Source organism: Myxine glutinosa, chromosome 4, assembly GCF_964187855.1.
Source record: "Myxine glutinosa chromosome 4, kmMyxGlut1.1, whole genome shotgun sequence".
Lineage (NCBI taxonomy): Eukaryota > Metazoa > Chordata > Myxini > Myxiniformes > Myxinidae > Myxine > Myxine glutinosa.
Genome location: NC_136264.1, coordinates 201,056,977 through 201,078,722, shown reverse-complemented (window position 1 = coordinate 201,078,722; position 21,746 = coordinate 201,056,977). Strand labels below are relative to the sequence as shown.

The following is a 21,746-nucleotide window of genomic DNA, read 5'->3' as shown; positions in this document are numbered from 1 at the left end:
TGTAAAAGTTGTGGGTGGTGGCCGCAGTGAAGGCGTGAAAGGTTAACATGGTCAGACCTGGGGAGTAGATTCTCTGTGTCATCGATGGGTGAGGGTTTTGTGTCCAAGATGCCGTTTGGGCCCAGGTTGTTTATTGTGTTTATGGTGATGTTGGATGTGGATGTGTTTTTTGTAGTTTTCGTTGTTGGGTGGGGGGATGTTACTGCATTGTCTTTGTGGTGTAGTTCTAATATGTCTCGGGGCCTGTAGGTGGTTGTGGGTCTGCAGGGTGTTGAGATGTGTGTTCGATAGGGTGGAGGCCCAAGATAAGCCGGCATAGTTGATGACTGATCTAATGTACCGTTTGTATGTTAGGGATGTTGTTTCGTTGTGGTGTCCGAAGTCGCTGCCTGTGAGTGTCCTAAGTATGTTCAGCCTGGCTGTGCATGTTTTAATGTTTGTGATGTGCTCTGAGAATGACATGGATGTGTTAGACGTGACGCCGAGTGTTTTTTTGTGTGTGTGTGGAATAGGGATGTTGTTCAGTACGATGCGTGGTGCAGCGTGATGTTCCTTGGTGTAATTTGTTAGATGGATGACTTGATTTTGAGGGGTGAGCTGGTGATTGAGTTGAGCTTTTAGTCTGTTGATGGTGAGCCAGGTTTGTAGGGTGCTGAGGAAGGGTTGAAGTAGTGCTGTGGCGGTGTCGATGTTGCTATGAGTAGAGGTGATGATTACATCGTACGCATATGAGGCTAATTGCATGTTCTCGGGTGATTGTGGAATGTCGTGCATGAACAGGTTAAAGAGTGCGAGGGAGAGGCCTGAACATTGAGGGACTCCATTCAGAAAGTATAGTGTGTGATGAGCTGCCATTAAAAAGTATGAATGATTGTTTGCATGATAGGTAGTTGGCCAATCACGTTTGGTGTTGTTGTTCATGTTTGTGTTGAGTGTTTTGCTTGTTGTAGTAGTAGCTTTTGACACCTAAAGATAGTGGTTCAGCATTGCATTTTCTGGCCTGTCAATTATGCCAAGATTTACCTTTTGCTGCTATTGTCCAGAGTAGACAGACAATTCCCTGTTTCACAGATAAACAGGGTGTTCCCAAGGTCTGGAACCATAAGAAATATTTGTATTTTTTTTTTTTTGAGACTATGCCTTTGAGGTGAATAGGCCAATAGAATTCCCCCTCCCCCATGTGGTCCCAATTTAACGCCACTTGACTCTTTTGGGGGGTGGGACACCTGAAATCGGTGGTTTATACCACGAGACCACATATTATTAAACATCTAAATAATTATATCATAAACGAATGCGCTAAAAATTTATCTGTCAATGTTAAGAAACGTTCAAAGAAACCTACATACCAGACTTGATATGCATATGCAATATGCATGTCAAAGAAGAAGAAGAACCACCTTTAGTGGCCATTTTTCCCCGCAGAGCAGGGGTTGGCCTTTTTTCGGGCACCGTGGTCCCCTTTTTGAAGCAATGTTTTATGGCCGGATGCCCTTCCTGCCGCCAACCCTGTTAGTCGCCTCTTGCAGGGAATTACCAGTGAACTGGTACTCAATTTGCCGACCTCGGAAGGATGACAGGCTGAGTCAACCCCACTGGTGCTAATTCAGCGATCGACCGGGTTTCGAACCCAGGATCCTAGGATGATCCCTGGGATCCCTGGGAGTTGGTGATCCCTGGGAACTTGCAGTTGGTGATCCCTGGGAACTTGCAGTTGGTGATCCCTGGGAACTTGCAGTTGGTGATCCCTGGGAACTTGCAGTTGGTGATCCCTGGGTAATTGCAGTTGGTGATCCCTGGGTACTTGCAGTTGGTGATCCCTGGGTACTTGCAGTTGGTGATCCCTGGGTACTTGCAGTTGGTGATCCCTGGGTACTTGCAGTTGGTGATCCCTGGGTACTTGCAGTTGGTGATCCCTGGGTACTTGCAGTTGGTGATCCCTGGGTACTTGCAGTTGGTGATCCCTGGGAACTTGCAGTTGGTGATCCCTGGGTACTTGCAGTTGGTGATCCCTGGGTACTTGCAGTTGGTGATCCCTGGGTACTTGCAGTTGGTGATCCCTGGGTACTTGCAGTTGGTGATCCCTGGGAACTTGCAGTTGGTGACTCAGTGATCACATATTGGGGTGTCACTATTTTGTCATTTTGCTTGTTTTAATAACCGCAGCTCTCCTTGCAAGTTGAGAACGCTCCTGATCTTTCCATTGGTGTTAACTGCACCTTCGAAGGCCTCAGCGAGACAGAGGCCATCCTGGATGGTGGCAAAATTCACTGCCTGTCACCACCAGCGGAGGACGTGGCTCGCATTGTTATCAATCAAGGTGACGCCTTCACAAATATTGAGAAAGACCATTTACATGATTTGCTTAGTTGGGCGTTTCTCATCAACATTGTTTTCCTCAGGTGACATCCGGGTGGTCAAGATCAGTCTCAGGTCTAAAGAGACGGGAAAAGAATTTGCAAGCACTGATTTTGTCTTCTTCAACTGCAGCATACATACCTCGTAAGCTCCTGGACTCATGGGACTGAAAAAGAGTTGAATACAAGACTAACGCTTTATGGATGTTGAGGTTTGCACCCATGTGGATGTGGTGCGGTGATGCTGTTGACCGACCGGTGTTTAACCATATTCTGGTGATAAACCGGAAGTGATTGGTAACTTGATTATGTTGTGCAATTTCATTAACTAGTTGTGGTTACCTGGTGCATGGTTTTCAAATTCACGATTGCTCTATGCAAGGTGTTTGCAGGTGTTAAATTGTGCCCTTTGTGATATTGCCAATGGATGTATGTTTAGTAAACACACGCATCTCACGTACATGGACATGCAGACAAATGCAGACAAATGCATAAGACAACACAGAACTGTTAGATGAGACAAACGCGGGCACTGAGCTTGGGGAAAGTGCCGTAACTTCCCGGGGCACTCTGGGTACAAGCAACCCGACCATGGTGCCGCCTTTCTCACCACACTTTCCGAAAGAGGATTTCTCTCCTGCCCATGGATGCCAGCCTATGGGGTTTGTCTGTGCTCTATCCTTTTACATGCGGAATGTCAAACAAGGAAGCAGCACACACCACTTTTGAAATCTTTGGTATGACGCGGCTGGAGTTCGTACCGCCGACCTCTCAGACTCGGAGCAGATGTTCCAACCATTCAATCTGGGCAGATGATTGGCAAAAAGGAATGTGTTGGATTTGGGTAGGGGGGAATCGATGAGAATACAAGACAACCGATATAGATCCCTAAGATCCCTATAGATCCCTAAGATCCCTATAGATCCCTAAGATCCCTATAGATCCCTAAGAGCCGATCCCTTGAGACCCTATATATCCCTAAGACCTTTGAAGACCCCTAACTTCCCTAAAGACCACTAACATCCCAAAGACCCTAGAGACCCCTAAATATCCATTATAACACTTAGACACTTAAGACCCCCAAGACCCTATAGACCATATATAGACCCCTTAGATACCTAAGACCCTATAGACCCCGTTCGACCCTTTAGACCATTCAGACCCCTTTAGACCCTGTAAACGCTTTAAACCCTGTAGACCCTTTTGACCCTATATACCCTATATACCCTGTTAGACCCTTCAGACATGTTAGACATCAGAAGACCCATTTAGACTGCTTGGGAACCTTGACCATTTAGAGCTTTTGATCATTTAGACCTTTTTAGACACTTTCGATTCATTTTGAGCCCTTAGACCCTTTAGACAATCTCGAGCTGTTTAGACGTACAGTCGTACACGTACACTGCACACACATCAAGAGAGTCTTCTTACAAACACGAACTATACCTTTTTCAGCAAATAATGCGCAGACTCTACCCACTCGGAGGGTGGGTATACTCTGCTAGAATGATGTAACTTTGAAACGAAAGATAGTACGGAGGCCTTGTTGGTGGCAGTTCATGCGGTACTAATTATCTGTAATTACAATGGAAGGGTTCACCTTTCAGCTTTGAGCAAATACAACGTCCACCTGGTGTCCCTCTATATGTACATTTCCTTTCTTCTCTCTCTCTCTCTCATGTTACCTTACTGTTCTTCCATAAGTCTAGACTACAGATACACAAAAACACATCTTATTGTGATGTGCTTTCTATGGTATTTCATGGTCAATGGTGTACTTAATGGCTGTCGCAGACCCTGATTTTTTTCTGCTTGAGAAAAGATTGCATAACTCATGAGGATGACAGCAATTTTTTATTTTTTTTTTTGTATTCAAGATCGAGGCTCGTGTAAGAGCTAACATTGATCACAAAAAGACAAACTGACACATAAAACATAAAACATATATGATGAAGGGAGCGGGAGAACAAGATGGAGAGCAGGGACATTGGGAGATCTGTGGGAGGGAGAGGGCTTGGGGGGAGGAGGCATGGGAAGGGGCGAGAGGGGGGGGGGGGGGGGGGAGTTGGAAAGGTAAAAAAAACACATGGACACTGCTATATGTAACAATATATGTATATGTAACAAGTCATGACAATACAAGTCTTGTCCATGCATGGTTGTTATCACATTTATTATTACAGCATGTTATGGATCACGTTGCAGCATCTGCCTCAGGATTTTTCACTTGTCCCCGAGGACAGAGAGCATCGTTCAGGGAGAAGTTATAATATTAATTAATGCACTCAAGACTAAATGACCTGAAATCTTTTGTCGGTGTTAGCACTTTTACAATTAAAATTGAATGAAAAGAAATCACATGCATGTACTGTATATGTATATCTGCTTGGTATTGGTGTGATTGCAGATGTCTGGCGTGCGTCGAGAGCAGCTACCACTGCTACTGGTGCAAGTATCGGCATGCTTGTACCCACAACCCAGCTACTTGCGCTTTCCATGAGGGGAGAGTTAACATTACTGATGTAAGGTTACCCTTTTTTACGCACAAGTTCAGTCACATAAAACCTTCAAACTTTATATGTGTAGTTTGAACTTATATAGAACTAAATGCATTAAAGATATGGATTCTCACAATAACCAAGGCTTCCTATTGTACGTATATTGTATATATATATATGATCAATTCAATTGATTGAACATGATTTAGAAAAAATACATCTTTCTGTATAAGGTCCCACAACTGGCAGTGCATGTCAGAGCAGAAACTCTGCCATGAAGTCCCTGGAACTGTCCATAGAACTCTGAGATCGAATTGTGAGGAGGCATAGATCTGGGGAAGGGTATAAAACAATTTCTAAAGTATTGAAAGTTCCCAAGAACACAGGGGGCTCCTTTATTAGGAAATGGAAAGAATATGGAACTACCAAGACTCTACCTAGTGTGGCCATCCGACCAAACTGAGCAACCAGGAAAGAAGGGCCTTGGTCAGGGAGGTGACCAAGAACCTAAAGACCACTCTGACTGAACTACAGGGTTCCTTTGCTGAGATGGAAGAACTTGCCGGAAGGATGACAGTCTCTGCAGCACTTCACAAATCTAGGCTTTATGGGAGAGTGGCCAGACAGAAGCCACTCCGAGATTGCTTGTGTAAAGTGCCCAAGTCATGCCACACCCTCCTCTCTCCTCTTCCAAATAGCACGAGATGTTCGCCTGCCTGGGCTGCTGGGACTGCACAGGACCTATCTTGCTGGCCCTGTCGGGTTTGCCTGAAAGCTCTTGTCTTATTCTAGCAGCATTGTCTCTCTATCGTGGTGTGTCTGATGGCCATAAGCCATAAATAAATAATTATTTATTATGTACATGCATTGCTTCTTGTATATTCCCGTCGCTCCATGACTTTTGTGATTGAACATACTTGGTCTCGGGGTGAAATCTGGCTGTCTTAGTTATTCCTTGCAATTTCAAAAGGCCCGTTGAGCGTCTAATTGACGGTGGCAAATGCCACCGCATATCCAGACCATATCGTGCACCTCCAGCCATTTCTTGGCTCTGATTGGGGATGAGGCGTACGGTACCAATTAGTGTAACACTTGGCTGTTTTTGTGGTCTCACGGGTGCGGCATCGGAAGTGTAAAGATCGTAATCTGGCTCGAGACCACCGACCCAGCTGACCGTTACGGTCTCATTGAGGTGCCTCGCCGGATTCAAGCCGGGCAACCGGGCGAACCACACAACTACAATTCAGTGGTGTTCTGTAGTACAGTTGTAACATCATTATAATAAATGACAAATGTGTCATTCACTGAGCACAATAAATATTGAGGCGGAGCAGTAAGATGAGGGAAGGAACAGGCCTTCAGTTCATCTATGACCATATGTTAGTCATCATGATATATTTTGGGGATCCCATGACAGTATAAAAAGTATTCCCCTCTTATTCCCCTCTTAAAAAGGAAATCGGTATAATCTGGAGAAATTCTTAGTAATTTACAATTTTTGTTGATTTGCGACGTCGCCTTCCACGATTTTCAAGAATTGTCCTCCTTCAGACACTCTGCTTTTCATCAATCTTAAGTTACACGAAAAGAGCGACACGCATCGTCATTCACGATGATCTCCTGTAATAAAGGAACCGTCAGAACAGTGAAGGGAGAGGATGCACCTACCACCACTACTACTACGCAGCTGCATGCCCAGGTAAGGGGCAAAGCAACCCCTTTGGGGAGGGAAGAAGTGGAGTTGACCATTTTGCACTTTGTTCCTTTGGGACAGGGGGAATGCGAGGTCAGGGCAGTAAGTTGGAATTTTTGGGCCTTCGTGAAGATATTTAACGTCCATCGACTAATGTCAGCAGACGGGACACCTGCTTCATGTCCATACGAAGGACGGCACACATGGATTAATCACCTTGTCTGTGAAACATCATGAAGGTAGGTTATAGATGGGTCGAGATTCCAACCTCCGCCACTCCCCGGACAGCTTGGAGGCGAATGTGCGTAGCTCTAGGCCATCCTGCTGGCCTAAATGTACACCAGGGAGAGCTTTGTTTCTCTGGGCCTTGAACGACTGAAGGTCGAGGATATATAAGGAAAGCAGAGACAGTTGAGTTTGACAGAGCTCGGAAAGAATGAGGATGTGTGTTTATTGGACTTACATGTATGCAGAGATGCACAGTGCAGACAGCTAGGTGCAGCCAAGGGAGTGAAACGAGGACGTGTACTGCAGCTGATAATTCCGCAAAGCAGAAGCTTTGGTAGTAATGGTAGAAGGGGGGTCGAGAGGTAGTAACTGCTCTACATTAGCAGAGGGGCTAAAGGTTAACAATAAGCGAACTGTCACCCACAAGTCAAAGGTACACAGCACATCATTGGGAATGCATAGGTATGTGCAGGCCATTGGCAGGCCTGGTTAGTGGCTTAATTATAGATAGATGTGATTATATTAACATGGATTTATGTGTGTACAACGTTTAGTTGTTTTTATAATGTAGACAGGTTTAATAAAAGTGTCATAAAATGTTTTTTTCCAGGACTGCCCTCAACTTCTGCCTTCGCCGGAAATCTTGATACCTGTTGGGATGGTGCGACCGATCAACCTGAACGCTAAGAATCTACCCCAGCCTCAGTCTGGTCAGCAAGGCTATGAATGTATCATCAGTCTCCAAGAAGAGACGTTGACTGTTCCGGCACTTCGTTTCAACAGCTCAAGCGTTCAATGCCAGAACATTTCGGTAAGTAAAGAGGCCACCACCAACATTCACCACCAAACTACTAGACAACAACACCTGGATGTGACCATGTAGCCGCAGTTATTTGGCCACCAAAGGTGGACGGAGGTTGTCTTTACACCCCTGACTGTTTGTCTGTCTGTGAGCATGGTATCTCGAAAGGTTTTGGACGGATTGTGACGAAACTGGGTGGACAGGTTGGGTGTGTCACAAGGACTAATCGATTCGATTTTGGTGAAGATCTGGTTTGGGATCCGACAATTTTTGTTTCATTTCACAAGTGATTCTTCACCAATGAGAGATGGGGCCAAAACGATACATAGCATGGTATTTCTAAAGGTTGTGGACGGATTATGACAAAACTTGGTGGATGAGTTGGGTCGGTGACGAGAACAAGCCAATTTGATTTTGTTTTAGGCCCGGATGCTGATCCGCCCATCAGTGGGATACAAAACATAAACTGTTCACCCTGGCGGAGTTATTGGCTCTACTGAGTGTTGGTCTTGTTACCTTTCGGATTATTATGGCCGTATCAGAGTACCCACCCAACGGGAGATCTTGTTCCAAGCATGCAACACGTTCTTCTGACGCATCCCTTTATTGGGTGGTGTATAGGCCGCAACCAAGCTGTTTCTGCCAAAGCTTTGGGGAGCAATGCAGGATGGGGACGTTTGGAGACATCTGATCATGAATGTCACCATAAGTCAGACACAACACATGAGGTGGTCATGGGCAGCACATTTGAAAGACTGAAGTGAGGAGAACCCAGGGAGACGATTACACATTCGGGAAAATAAGGGAATTGATGAATGGCAGCACCTCCTGTAGGTTCGATCAGGAATTTGTAATTTGTTCAGGATGCCGGCAATAACTCGCCTGCTGGTCGCGAAGGACACCTTGGGATATTTAACGTACGTACACCAAAAACCAGTGCTGACAGATGGGTCCTCCGGCGTAATTCCCTTCCGCGGAAGTTGCACACATTGACAAATCTGCTTCCTGCGAAACATGATGGTGGCCATTTCTAGCTGGGTCGAGATTTGAACCCAGCCTAGACAGATCAGAGCCTGGTGTTAGCTTAGCGGTTAGGGTGCGGCTCGGGGTCCTAGGATGTTGGAATTGAATCCCGGTCGATCGCTGAATTAACGCCAGGGTGGTTGACTCAGCCTGTCTTCTTCCTCGGTCGGCAAATTGAGTACCAGTTCACTGGTAATTCCCTTGTGTTGCAATAGGCGACTAACAGGGTTGGCGGCAGGAAGAGCATCCGGCCATAAAACATTGCTTCAAAAAGGGGACCATGGTGCCTGAAAAAGGTCAACCCCTGCTCCGCAGGGAAAGAAAATGGCCTCTAAAGGTGGCTAGACAGCTCAGAGGCAAGTGCGCATATATCTCGGCCATCCTGACAGCACTACAGATATGGTGAGGTAGTGAGCAGCCTCACCACTCAATAGTTTTTGTCATATCGAGCCATATGAGTGCACTTGAAAAAAGTGTGCTAAAACGAGTGGTGGGCAAGACTTGTATCAGCAACCTTGACAATCACAGCACTATATGTGCACAAAAACTTTGTTGCGGTTAAAAGGCTCATCGTTGGAAATCGTCGATGGACATGGTGCAGGCAATGCTTTACCGTAATTGATTTTCCAAAAGTTTCTTTGAGATGACGATCTTCTGCCTCTATTTTGGTTTCATGGTTACCTTGAGGAAATTGATGTGAATAAAGTTTGGGTGATAGTACGCACGAGTGTCTGGATGTATTCTCCAGCTTATTCGCAACAATGGGGAATAGGTAATGGTATTAGTATCGGAATATGATTTGATGTTATTGAATGGTTTTGATGATCTGAAGCCACAATTAAAAGTGAGAAGCGGCATATATGTTTAAAACATGTAATGAAATTTATTTTCCCCCAGATAGTGCGCATTTAACCGAAGGTTGGTGGAGGATATGTATCCACCCCTGTTTGTTTGTCTGTGAGCAGGACATCTCAAAAAAGTTATGGAAAGATTCGAACAAAACTTGGTGGACGGGTTGGGTGTCTGACAAGGACGAAATGCTTAAATTTTGGTGAAGATCCGGATACTAGAATTTTTAAATGTAGAGCACTTACCTCCATCAGATCTGCATCCGGACATGAACCAAAATCTAATTGGTTCGTTCTTGTCGCCTGCCCAAATCTTCAACCAAGTTTTGTCCTAATTCGTCCATAACTTTTTGAGATATCACGCTACATATCATTGTGGCCCTATTTCCCAATAGTGAAGAATCACTTTAAAAAATTAAAGAATTATCGAGTTCGGATCCGCATCCGGATCCTGACCAAAAATGCACGTTGCTGTCCTTGGCCTGCCACCTCCATACACAAAAACTTTCAGAACGATTGTTTCAAAACTGGACAAAAATGGTTTGACAGACAAACAGACGCTACACATCAACATACTTGGAGAAATACCTTCGCAAAGTAACAAACGTACAGACATGGCTGAAAACATAACCTCCATCCACCTTTGGTGGCGAAGGTAATTATTATTATTTTTTAAAGAAAGTGTGCCACTTAAGGGGGCAGTATACACACAGGCAGCAGCAGAAAAAAAAGACAAAAAAAGTTTGTACGATGCTGCTAGGAAAGCTTCCGTTCAGGAAACAAAGATACGGGAACATATTTCAAAGGCAAAAAGAAAAATGGAGGAAAGCTTTATTGAGGAAGAAGGCCAAACATATGGTAGTGGGGAGTTTGGAGAGGCGTTTGTCCATCAACGTACAAGTACAAGGGTGACAAGAATGAAAAAACTTGCAAAGTGAACTCCAGATTCATGAAATAATGGAAAAACATTGTACGCAATTGTAATTTCAATGTATAGGAAACGGAATCCTGATGTCAATGGCCACTTAGAGCAACTGTGTGTTTACATAATATTAGTTTACATTTTCCCCTATAACTTTGGAATTCTTATTTCTTTTCACTTCAAATTTGGCACAGATATTGATAATGACCCAACAAAGATATTAATAGAGTTTTATTGTATTATGACCTTGGGTTTTTAATTTAAAGGATGTCAATTCTCATTGGACGATTAATGGTTGCCATGGCAACACGAAATGCCAATTATACAAATGCATCAATTAAAATGTTTGTTTCCTAGTATTGTATATATGTACCAAGTTTGAACGTAAATGGACTTGTCATAGAGAAGATATAAGCTGAAAAGTGGTAATTCATCATTTGTATGCATCTGGTTACCATGGTAACCATGCATAATATAATGCTATGTAATGTATACCAATGTAATGTTCATATATCAAGCAACATGTACATATATAGTTTTGCATATTTTCAATCAAGACATTTTATCAAAAAGTGCATTACTGTGATTCAGTGTTGTTTTTACTGTGTTCAGTGTAGTGCTCCCTTAAGACTTCAAGAAAACTTTTGGAAAGTTTTAAGAAACGTGTAATTTCAGCAGAATTACAACAATGAACCATTTTTTAGGCTTTCATTTTCGACTAACTGTCTGTTTAACACATTTCTTTAATTGTGATTTCACTAATTACAAACTGCCATGAAAAATAACAGTAAAGTGGAGCACAGGCACCAAATAACTACTTCAGTTTACAGGTATAGATATTGAAATGTTAATCCAATTTTTGTTTTTGTTTGCAGTATGCATACGACAGCAACTCGATAAGTGACCTTTCGGTGAACTTCTCTGTTGTTTGGAATGGTCGCTTTGTTATTGACAATCCCACATTTATTAAAGGTGAGGAAAATAAGTAACACAATTTTACTGTTTTTGTAAACTGCTTATTGATGACAATTTAACAGGTAAAAAATATATTGTGCACCTAATTGATCTCTCCATCTGGTGTATGATCTCTTCGTCTCACAAGTGTGATATAGTGAGTTATTTTTTTAATATCGCTTTTTATTCTTGCATTTGTTTGAAAACATCTTGCTCTGACTGAATTGAAAGCGTTTCATGTCGATAATTGCATTTTGGTTCTTTCCTTTCAGTGTTTGATCCAAAGTATTCTTAGTTTCAGTTTGTTATGCACATTTGGTAATTTGTCAAAAGAGAATTTAAATAAATTAGAAAGATCCAGGAATTTTTCCCAGCGTGTTATGGACAAACCTTCCCTCAATTTGTACCTTGGATGAGAAACATGATATATTGAACATTCACAAGATAATGCAAACCCCAGCATACCCACTTCATAAATAGCTGTACACCGTTCCTTTCCTATTCCATCTCCGGGCATTGCATGACGTCATCTCCTGGCGATGAAAGGGAGTACTCAGTTTTCACTCCATTTGTTTATTTATTTTCTTGATTATTATCTACTAATTAATTGAAAGGGAATCTTAATGAATAAACAATTAATTGATTAATTACTTAATTATTATCGATTAATTAAGTACTTTTTTTTCTCATCTGGGCAATATCTCAGGCACCTTTTGAGATACAAAGCTGATATTTGGACACGACAATGACCAAGTGATTTGGCTACAAAATGTATTTTTGATTTATTGATAAATCAATTAATCGATAAATTATTTAATTTTTGGATTAATCACTTAATTAATTTTCAAAACGTTGCAGATTCGGAAGAATCAGTGGTGATTTAGTTATGCCATTAGCCAATTAATTAATTAATTAATTATTTTAGGATTGTTATTTATTTATTTTAATTACACAATTAGTTAATCAATTATTGTACACCGCTCCCTCCCAATTTCATCTCCATGTGCTGCACTGCGGCATCGCCAGATACCCTGCCACCACCTGGAAATGTCGCGTGCTAGAGGATGTTATTTATTTATTTGGCATGGGGGCGGTGTACTTTGAATGTATTTGTACTTGTTTTAGTTTTAATTATTCAGGCATCCCGACACCTTTGTGTTCCACTTACTTTATGCTGTCGTTTTAGACAATCATTTGTATTAAATGCAATTCACTTGTTCACTGTTAATCTGAAAAGGGTTTGATGCAACGTAAACACTCCCTTTCGGTCGTCATCATTCCCAAGGTTTGATTTTCAATTGCCGGTGGATGTAAAATTTCCAAGGTTTTTCACATGGCCAACACATGAATAAAGTAGATGAATGAAATGACTTTGTAATCATATACAGCGCAATTACAGTCTCACCACAATACAAGAGGAATAGTCACCAATGAAGGTGGAATAATACCAACTATTAAACACCATTGTGGAAATAGCCTTATTTGGAGCACTTTTTACCTGAGACATGTCGTAGGTCTACAAGGGCTTCACATTGCTGTTGTTGGGGTTCTTGTGGGGTCAATTTCTGAAATGTGCACCCATTGGTCAGACACCTGCCAGACCACACCCACATCTGTCACTTGATTCCACCCACCATAATACCGAGATGAAATGACATGGACACCATCTTGGTTTTCTGGTCTGCCTATCACATTAGGCCTGTAGGCCTCTGCTGATTATACACTGCCAGGCTTTGTTGCGTCAGATTTCCATTGGCTTTGTTTGGGTCGAGTATTGAATTTTTAGTAATGTTTAATTAAGCCCGTACGCACCTCCCCAACAAATAGCGATACATACTTTTTGAACGGCCCCATATGCGCATTAAATGCGTGTTTCTCAATCAGCCCAGAACTGGATTTTTAAAAAAACGATTCAATCGTCCTTCATGGAAAATTGATGCAATACGTACAGGTTTTTGTTGCTGAATAAAAGGTTTATTACCACAGAGATAGCGGGAAGGCGGAAGAGAGAGACGGTACGACGAAACTGAGGTAACAGATATAAAAGAAATCCCTAGTTCGGAAGCACAATGAATCTTATCTATCTAACCTTATTCATTCACATGGGAACATGGGACAGACACGGCTCCATGTAATCTTATACATTCACATGGAAACACGGGACAGACACGGCTCTATCTAATCTTATTCATTCACATGGGAACACGGCACAGACATGACTCCATCTAATCTTATTCATTCACATGGAAACACGGGACAGACATGACTCTATCTAATCTTATTCATTCACATGGGAACACGGAACAGACACGGCTCTATCTAATCTTATTTATTCACATGGGAACACGCAACAGACATGCCTCTATCTAATCTTATTCATTCACATGGAAACACGGGACAGACATGACTCTATCTAAACTTATTCATTCACATGGGAACACGGAACAGACATGGCTCTATCTAATCTTATTCATTCACATGGGAACACCGAACAGACATGACTCTATCTAATCTTATTCATTCACATGGGAACACGGAACAGACATGGCTCTATCTAATCTTATTTATTCACATGGGAACACACAACAGACATGCCTCTATCTAATCTTATTCATTCACATGGGAACACAGGACAGCCATGGCTCTATCTAATCTTATTCATTCACATTGGAACACAGGACAGACATGACTCTATCTAATCTTATTCATTCACATGGGAACACAGGACAGACAGGACTCTATCTAATCTTATTCATTCACATGGGAACACAGGACAGCCATGGCTCTATCTAATCTTATTCATTCACATTGGAACACAGGACAGCCATGGCTCTATCTAATCTTATTCATTCACATGGGAACACAGGACAGACACGGCTCTATCTAATCTTATTCATTCACATAGAAACACGGGACAGACATGACTCTATCTAATCTTATTCATTCACATGGAAACACGGGACAGACACGGCTCTATCTAATCTTATTCATTCACATGGGAACACGGAACAGACACGGCTCTATCTAATCTTATTCATTCATATGGAAACACGGGACAGACATGACTCTGTCTAATCGTATTCATTCACATGGAAACACGGGACAGCCATGACTCTATCTAATCTTATTCATTCACATGGGAACACGGAACAGACACGGCTCTATCTAATCTTATTTATTCACATGGGAACACGCAACAGACATGCCTCTATCTAATCTTATTCATTCACATGGGAACACAGGACAGCCATGGCTCTATCTAATCTTATTCATTCACATTGGAACACAGGACAGACATGACTCTATCTAATCTTATTCATTCACATGGGAACACAGGACAGACTTGACTCTATCTAATCTTATTCATTCACATGGGAACACAGGACAGCCATGGCTCTATCTAATGTTATTCATTCACATTGGAACACAGGACAGCCATGGCTCTATCTAATCTTATTCATTCACATGGGAACACAGGACAGACACGGCTCTATCTAATCTTATTCATTCACATTGGAACACAGGACAGCCATGGCTCTATATAATCTTATTCATTCACATTGGAACACAGGACAGACACGGCTCTATCTAATCTTATTCATTCACATGGGAACACAGGACAGACACGGCTCTATCTAATCTTATTCATTCACATGGGAACACCGAACAGACAGGACTCTATCTAATCTTATTCATTCACATGGGAACACGGAACAGACATGGCTCTATCTAATCTTATTTATTCACATGGGAACACGCAACAGACATGCCTCTATCTAATCTTATTCATTCACATGGGAACACAGGACAGCCATGGCTCTATCTAATCTTATTCATTCACATTGGAACACAGGACAGACATGACTCTATCTAATCTTATTCATTCACATGGGAACACAGGACAGACATGACTCTATCTAATCTTATTCATTCACATGGGAACACAGGACAGCCATGGCTCTATCTAATCTTATTCATTCACATTGGAACACAGGACAGCCATGGCTCTATCTAATCGTATTCATTCACATGGGAACACAGGACAGACACGGCCCTATCTAATCTTATTCATTCACATAGAAACACGGGACAGACATGACTCTATCTAATCTTATTCATTCACATGGAAACACGGGACAGACACGGCTCTATCTAATCTTATTCATTCACATGGGAACACGGAACAGACACGGCTCTATCTAATCTTATTCATTCATATGGAAACACGGGACAGACATGACTCTATCTAATCTTATTCATTCACATGGGAACACGGAACAGACACGGCTCTATCTAATCTTATTTATTCACATGGGAACACGCAACAGACATGCCTCTATCTAATCTTATTCATTCACATGGAAACACGGGACAGACATGACTCTATCTAATCTTATTCATTCACATGGGAACACAGAACAGACATGGCTCTATCTAATCTTATTCATTCACATGGGAACACCGAACAGACATGACTCTATCTAATCTTATTCATTCACATGGGAACACGGAACAGACATGGCTCTATCTAATCTTATTTATTCACATGGGAACACGCAACAGACATGCCTCTATCTAATCTTATTCATTCACATGGGAACACAGGACAGCCATGGCTCTATCTAATCTTATTCATTCACATTGGAACACAGGACAGACATGGCTCTATCTAATCTTATTCATTCACATGGGAACACAGGACAGACTTGACTCTATCTAATCTTATTCATTCACATGGGAACACAGGACAGCCATGGCTCTATCTAATCTTATTCATTCACATTGGAACACAGGACAGCCATGGCTCTATCTAATCTTATTCATTCACATGGGAACACAGGACAGACATGACTCTATCTAATCTTATTCATTCACATGGGAACACAGGACAGACAGGACTCTATCTAATCTTATTCATTCACATGGGAACACAGGACAGCCATGGCTCTATCTAATCTTATTCATTCACATTGGAACACAGGACAGCCATGGCTCTATCTAATCTTATTCATTCACATGGGAACACAGGACAGACACGGCTCTATCTAATCTTATTCATTCACATAGAAACACGGGACAGACATGACTCTATCTAATCTTATTCATTCACATGGAAACCCGGGACAGACACGGCTCTATCTAATCTTATTCATTCACATGGGAACACTGAACAGACACGGCTCTATCTAATCTTATTCATTCATATGGAAACACGGGACAGACATGACTCTGTCTAATCGTATTCATTCACATGGAAACACGGGACAGCCATGACTCTATCTAATCTTATTCATTCACATGGGAACACGGAACAGACACGGCTCTATCTAATCTTATTTATTCACATGGGAACACGCAACAGACATGCCTCTATCTAATCTTATTCATTCACATGGGAACACAGGACAGCCATGGCTCTATCTAATCTTATTCATTCACATTGGAACACAGGACAGACATGACTCTATCTAATCTTATTCATTCACATGGGAACACAGGACAGACTTGACTCTATCTAATCTTATTCATTCACATGGGAACACAGGACAGCCATGGCTCTATCTAATGTTATTCATTCACATTGGAACACAGGACAGCCATGGCTCTATCTAATCTTATTCATTCACATGGGAACACAGGACAGACACGGCTCTATCTAATCTTATTCATTCACATGGGAACACAGGACAGACACGGCTCTATCTAATCTTATTCATTCACATGGGAACACCGAACAGACATGACTCTATCTAATCTTATTCATTCACATGGGAACACGGAACAGACATGGCTCTATCTAATCTTATTTATTCACATGGGAACACGCAACAGACATGCCTCTATCTAATCTTATTCATTCACATGGGAACACAGGACAGCCATGGCTCTATCTAATCTTATTCATTCACATTGGAACACAGGACAGACATGACTCTATCTAATCTTATTCATTCACATGGGAACACAGGACAGACATGACTCTATCTAATCTTATTCATTCACATGGGAACACAGGACAGCCATGGCTCTATCTAATCTTATTCATTCACATTGGAACACAGGACAGCCATGGCTCTATCTAATCTTATTCATTCACATGGGAACACAGGACAGACACGGCTCTATCTAATCTTATTCATTCACATAGAAACACGGGACAGACATGACTCTATCTAATCTTATTCATTCACATGGAAACACGGGACAGACACGGCTCTATCTAATCTTATTCATTCACATGGGAACACGGAACAGACACGGCTCTATCTAATCTTATTCATTCATATGGAAACACGGGACAGACATGACTCTATCTAATCTTATTCATTCACATGGGAACACGGAACAGACACGGCTCTATCTAATCTTATTTATTCACATGGGAACACGCAACAGACATGCCTCTATCTAATCTTATTCATTCACATGGAAACACGGGACAGACATGACTCTATCTAATCTTATTCATTCACATGGGAACACAGAACAGACATGGCTCTATCTAATCTTATTCATTCACATGGGAACACCGAACAGACATGACTCTATCTAATCTTATTCATTCACATGGGAACACGGAACAGACATGGCTCTATCTAATCTTATTTATTCACATGGGAACACGCAACAGACATGCCTCTATCTAATCTTATTCATTCACATGGGAACACAGGACAGCCATGGCTCTATCTAATCTTATTCATTCACATTGGAACACAGGACAGACATGGCTCTATCTAATCTTATTCATTCACATGGGAACACAGGACAGACTTGACTCTATCTAATCTTATTCATTCACATGGGAACACAGGACAGCCATGGCTCTATCTAATCTTATTCATTCACATTGGAACACAGGACAGCCATGGCTCTATCTAATCTTATTCATTCACATGGGAACACAGGACAGACACGGCTCTATCTAATCTTATTCATTCACATTGGAACACAGGACAGCCATGGCTCTATCTAATCTTATTCATTCACATGGGAACACAGGACAGCCATGGCTCTATCTAATCTTATTCATTCACATTGGAACACAGGACAGCCATGGCTCTATCGAATCTTATTCATTCACATTGGAACACAGGACAGACATGACTCTATCTAATCTTATTCATTCACATGGGAACACAGGACAGACTTGACTCTATCTAATCTTATTCATTCACATGGGAACACAGGACAGCCATGGCTCTATCTAATCTTATTCATTCACATTGGAACACAGGACAGCCATGGCTCTATCTAATCTTATTCATTCACATGGGAACACAGGACAGACACGGCTCTATCTAATCTTATTCATTCACATTGGAACACAGGACAGCCATGGCTCTATCTAATCTTATTCATTCACATTGGAACACAGGACAGACACGGCTCTATCTAATCTTATTCATTCACATGGGAACACAGGACAGACACGGCTCTATCTAATCTTATTCATTCACATGGAAACACGGGACAGACACGGCTCTATCTAATCTTATTCATTCACATGGGAACACGGAACAGACACGGCTCTATCTAATCTTATTCATTCATATGGAAACACGGGACAGACATGACTCTGTCTAATCGTATTCATTCACATGGAAACACGGGACAGCCATGACTCTATCTAATCTTATTCATTCACATGGGAACACGGAACACACGGCTCTATCTAATCTTATTCATTCATATGGAAACACGGGACAGACATGACTCTGTCTAATCGTATTCATTCACATGGAAACAAGGGACAGACATGACTCTATCTAATCTTATTCATTCACATGGGAACACGGAACAGACACGGCTCTATCTAATCTTATTTATTCACATGGGAACACGCAACAGACATGCCTCTATCTAAACTTATTCATTCACATGGAAACACGGGACAGACATGACTCTATCTAATCTTATTCATTCACATGGGAACACGGTACAGACATGGCTCTATCTAATCTTATTCATTCACATGGAAACACGGGACAGACACGGCTCTATCTAATCTTATTCATTCACATGGGAACACGGCACAGACATGACTCCATCTAATCTTATTCATTCACATGGAAACACGGGACAGACATGACTCTATCTAATCTTATTCATTCACATGGAAACACGGGACAGACATGACTCTATCTAATCTTATTCATTCACATGGGAACACGGGACAGACACGGCTCTATCTAATCTTATTCATTCACATGGAAACACGGGACAGACACGGCTCTATCTAATCTTATTCATTCACATGGAAACACGGGACAGACACGGCTCTATGTAATCTTATACATTCACATGGAAACACGGGACAGACACGGCTCTATCTAATCTTATTCATTCACATGGGAACACGGGACAGACATGACTCCATCTAATCTTATTCATTCACATGGAAACACGGGACAGACACGGCTCTATCTAATCTTATTCATTCACATGGGAACATGGAACAGACACGGCTCTATCTAATCTTATTCATTCATATGGAAACACGGGACAGACATGACTCTGTCTAATCGTATTCATTCACATAGAAACACGGGACAGCCATGACTCTATCTAATCTTATTCATTCACATGGGAACACGGAACAGACACGGCTCTATCTAATCTTATTCATTCATATGGAAACACGGGACAGACATGACTCTGTCTAATCGTATTCATTCACATGGAAACACGGGACAGACATGACTCTATCTAATCTTATTCATTCACATGGGAACACGGAACAGACACGGCTCTATCTAATCTTATTTATTCACATGGGAACACGCAACAGACATGCCTCTATCTAATCTTATTCATTCACATGGAAACACGGGACAGACATGACTCTATCTAAACTTATTCATTCACATGGGAACACGGAACAGACATGGCTCTATCTAATCTTATTCATTCACATGGGAACACCGAACAGACATGACTCTATCTAATCTTATTCATTCACATGGGAACACGGAACAGACATGGCTCTATCTAATCTTATTTATTCACATGGGAACACGCAACAGACATGCCTCTATCTAATCTTATTCATTCACATGGGAACACAGGACAGCCATGGCTCTATCTAATCTTATTCATTCACATTGGAACACAGGACAGACATGACTCTATCTAATCTTATTCATTCACATGGGAACACAGGACAGACAGGACTCTATCTAATCTTATTCATTCACATGGGAACACAGGACAGCCATGGCTCTATCTAATCTTATTCATTCACATTGGAACACAGGACAGCCATGGCTCTATCTAATCTTATTCATTCACATGGGAACACAGGACAGACACGGCTCTATCTAATCTTATTCATTCACATAGAAACACGGGACAGACATGACTCTATCTAATCTTATTCATTCACATGGAAACACGGGACAGACACGGCTCTATCTAATCTTATTCATTCACATGGGAACACGGAACAGACACGGCTCTATCTAATCTTATTCATTCATATGGAAACACGGGACAGACATGACTCTGTCTAATCGTATTCATTCACATGGAAACACGGGACAGCCATGACTCTATCTAATCTTATTCATTCACATGGGAACACGGAACAGACACGGCTCTATCTAATCTTATTTATTCACATGGGAACACGCAACAGACATGCCTCTATCTAATCTTATTCATTCACATGGGAACACAGGACAGCCATGGCTCTATCTAATCTTATTCATTCACATTGGAACACAGGACAGACATGACTCTATCTAATCTTATTCATTCACATGGGAACACAGGACAGACTTGACTCTATCTAATCTTATTCATTCACATGGGAACACAGGACAGCCATGGCTCTATCTAATGTTATTCATTCACATTGGAACACAGGACAGCCATGGCTCTATCTAATCTTATTCATTCACATGGGAACACAGGACAGACACGGCTCTATCTAATCTTATTCATTCACATTGGAACACAGGACAGCCATGGCTCTATATAATCTTATTCATTCACATTGGAACACAGGACAGACACGGCTCTATCTAATCTTATTCATTCACATGGGAACACAGGACAGACACGGCTCTATCTAATCTTATTCATTCACATGGGAACACCGAACAGACATGACTCTATCTAATCTTATTCATTCACATGGGAACACGGAACAGACATGGCTCTATCTAATCTTATTTATTCACATGGGAACACGCAACAGACATGCCTCTATCTAATCTTATTCATTCACATGGGAACACAGGACAGCCATGGCTCTATCTAATCTTATTCATTCACATTGGAACACAGGACAGACATGACTCTATCTAATCTTATTCATTCACATGGGAACACAGGACAGACATGACTCTATCTAATCTTATTCATTCACATGGGAACACAGGACAGCCATGGCTCTATCTAATCTTATTCATTCACAT

The 21,746-nt window shown here is 41.8% G+C and overlaps 1 protein-coding gene across 2 annotated transcripts in view; it reads left to right on the top strand.

The window, feature by feature from the left end:
• LOC137425632 (plexin-A1) overlaps positions 1-21,746 on the top strand; it is a 235,555-nt gene that overhangs the window by 93,863 nt on the left and 119,946 nt on the right. For both annotated transcript variants that reach the window (XM_078776907.1, XM_068114238.2), the window contains exons 7-11: positions 2,167-2,320; positions 2,403-2,502; positions 4,765-4,879; positions 7,387-7,587; positions 11,247-11,343. In XM_078776907.1, the coding sequence (XP_078633033.1) occupies positions 2,167-2,320; positions 2,403-2,502; positions 4,765-4,879; positions 7,387-7,587; positions 11,247-11,343 (667 nt within the window). The remainder of the gene's footprint in view (positions 1-2,166; positions 2,321-2,402; positions 2,503-4,764; positions 4,880-7,386; positions 7,588-11,246; positions 11,344-21,746) is intronic.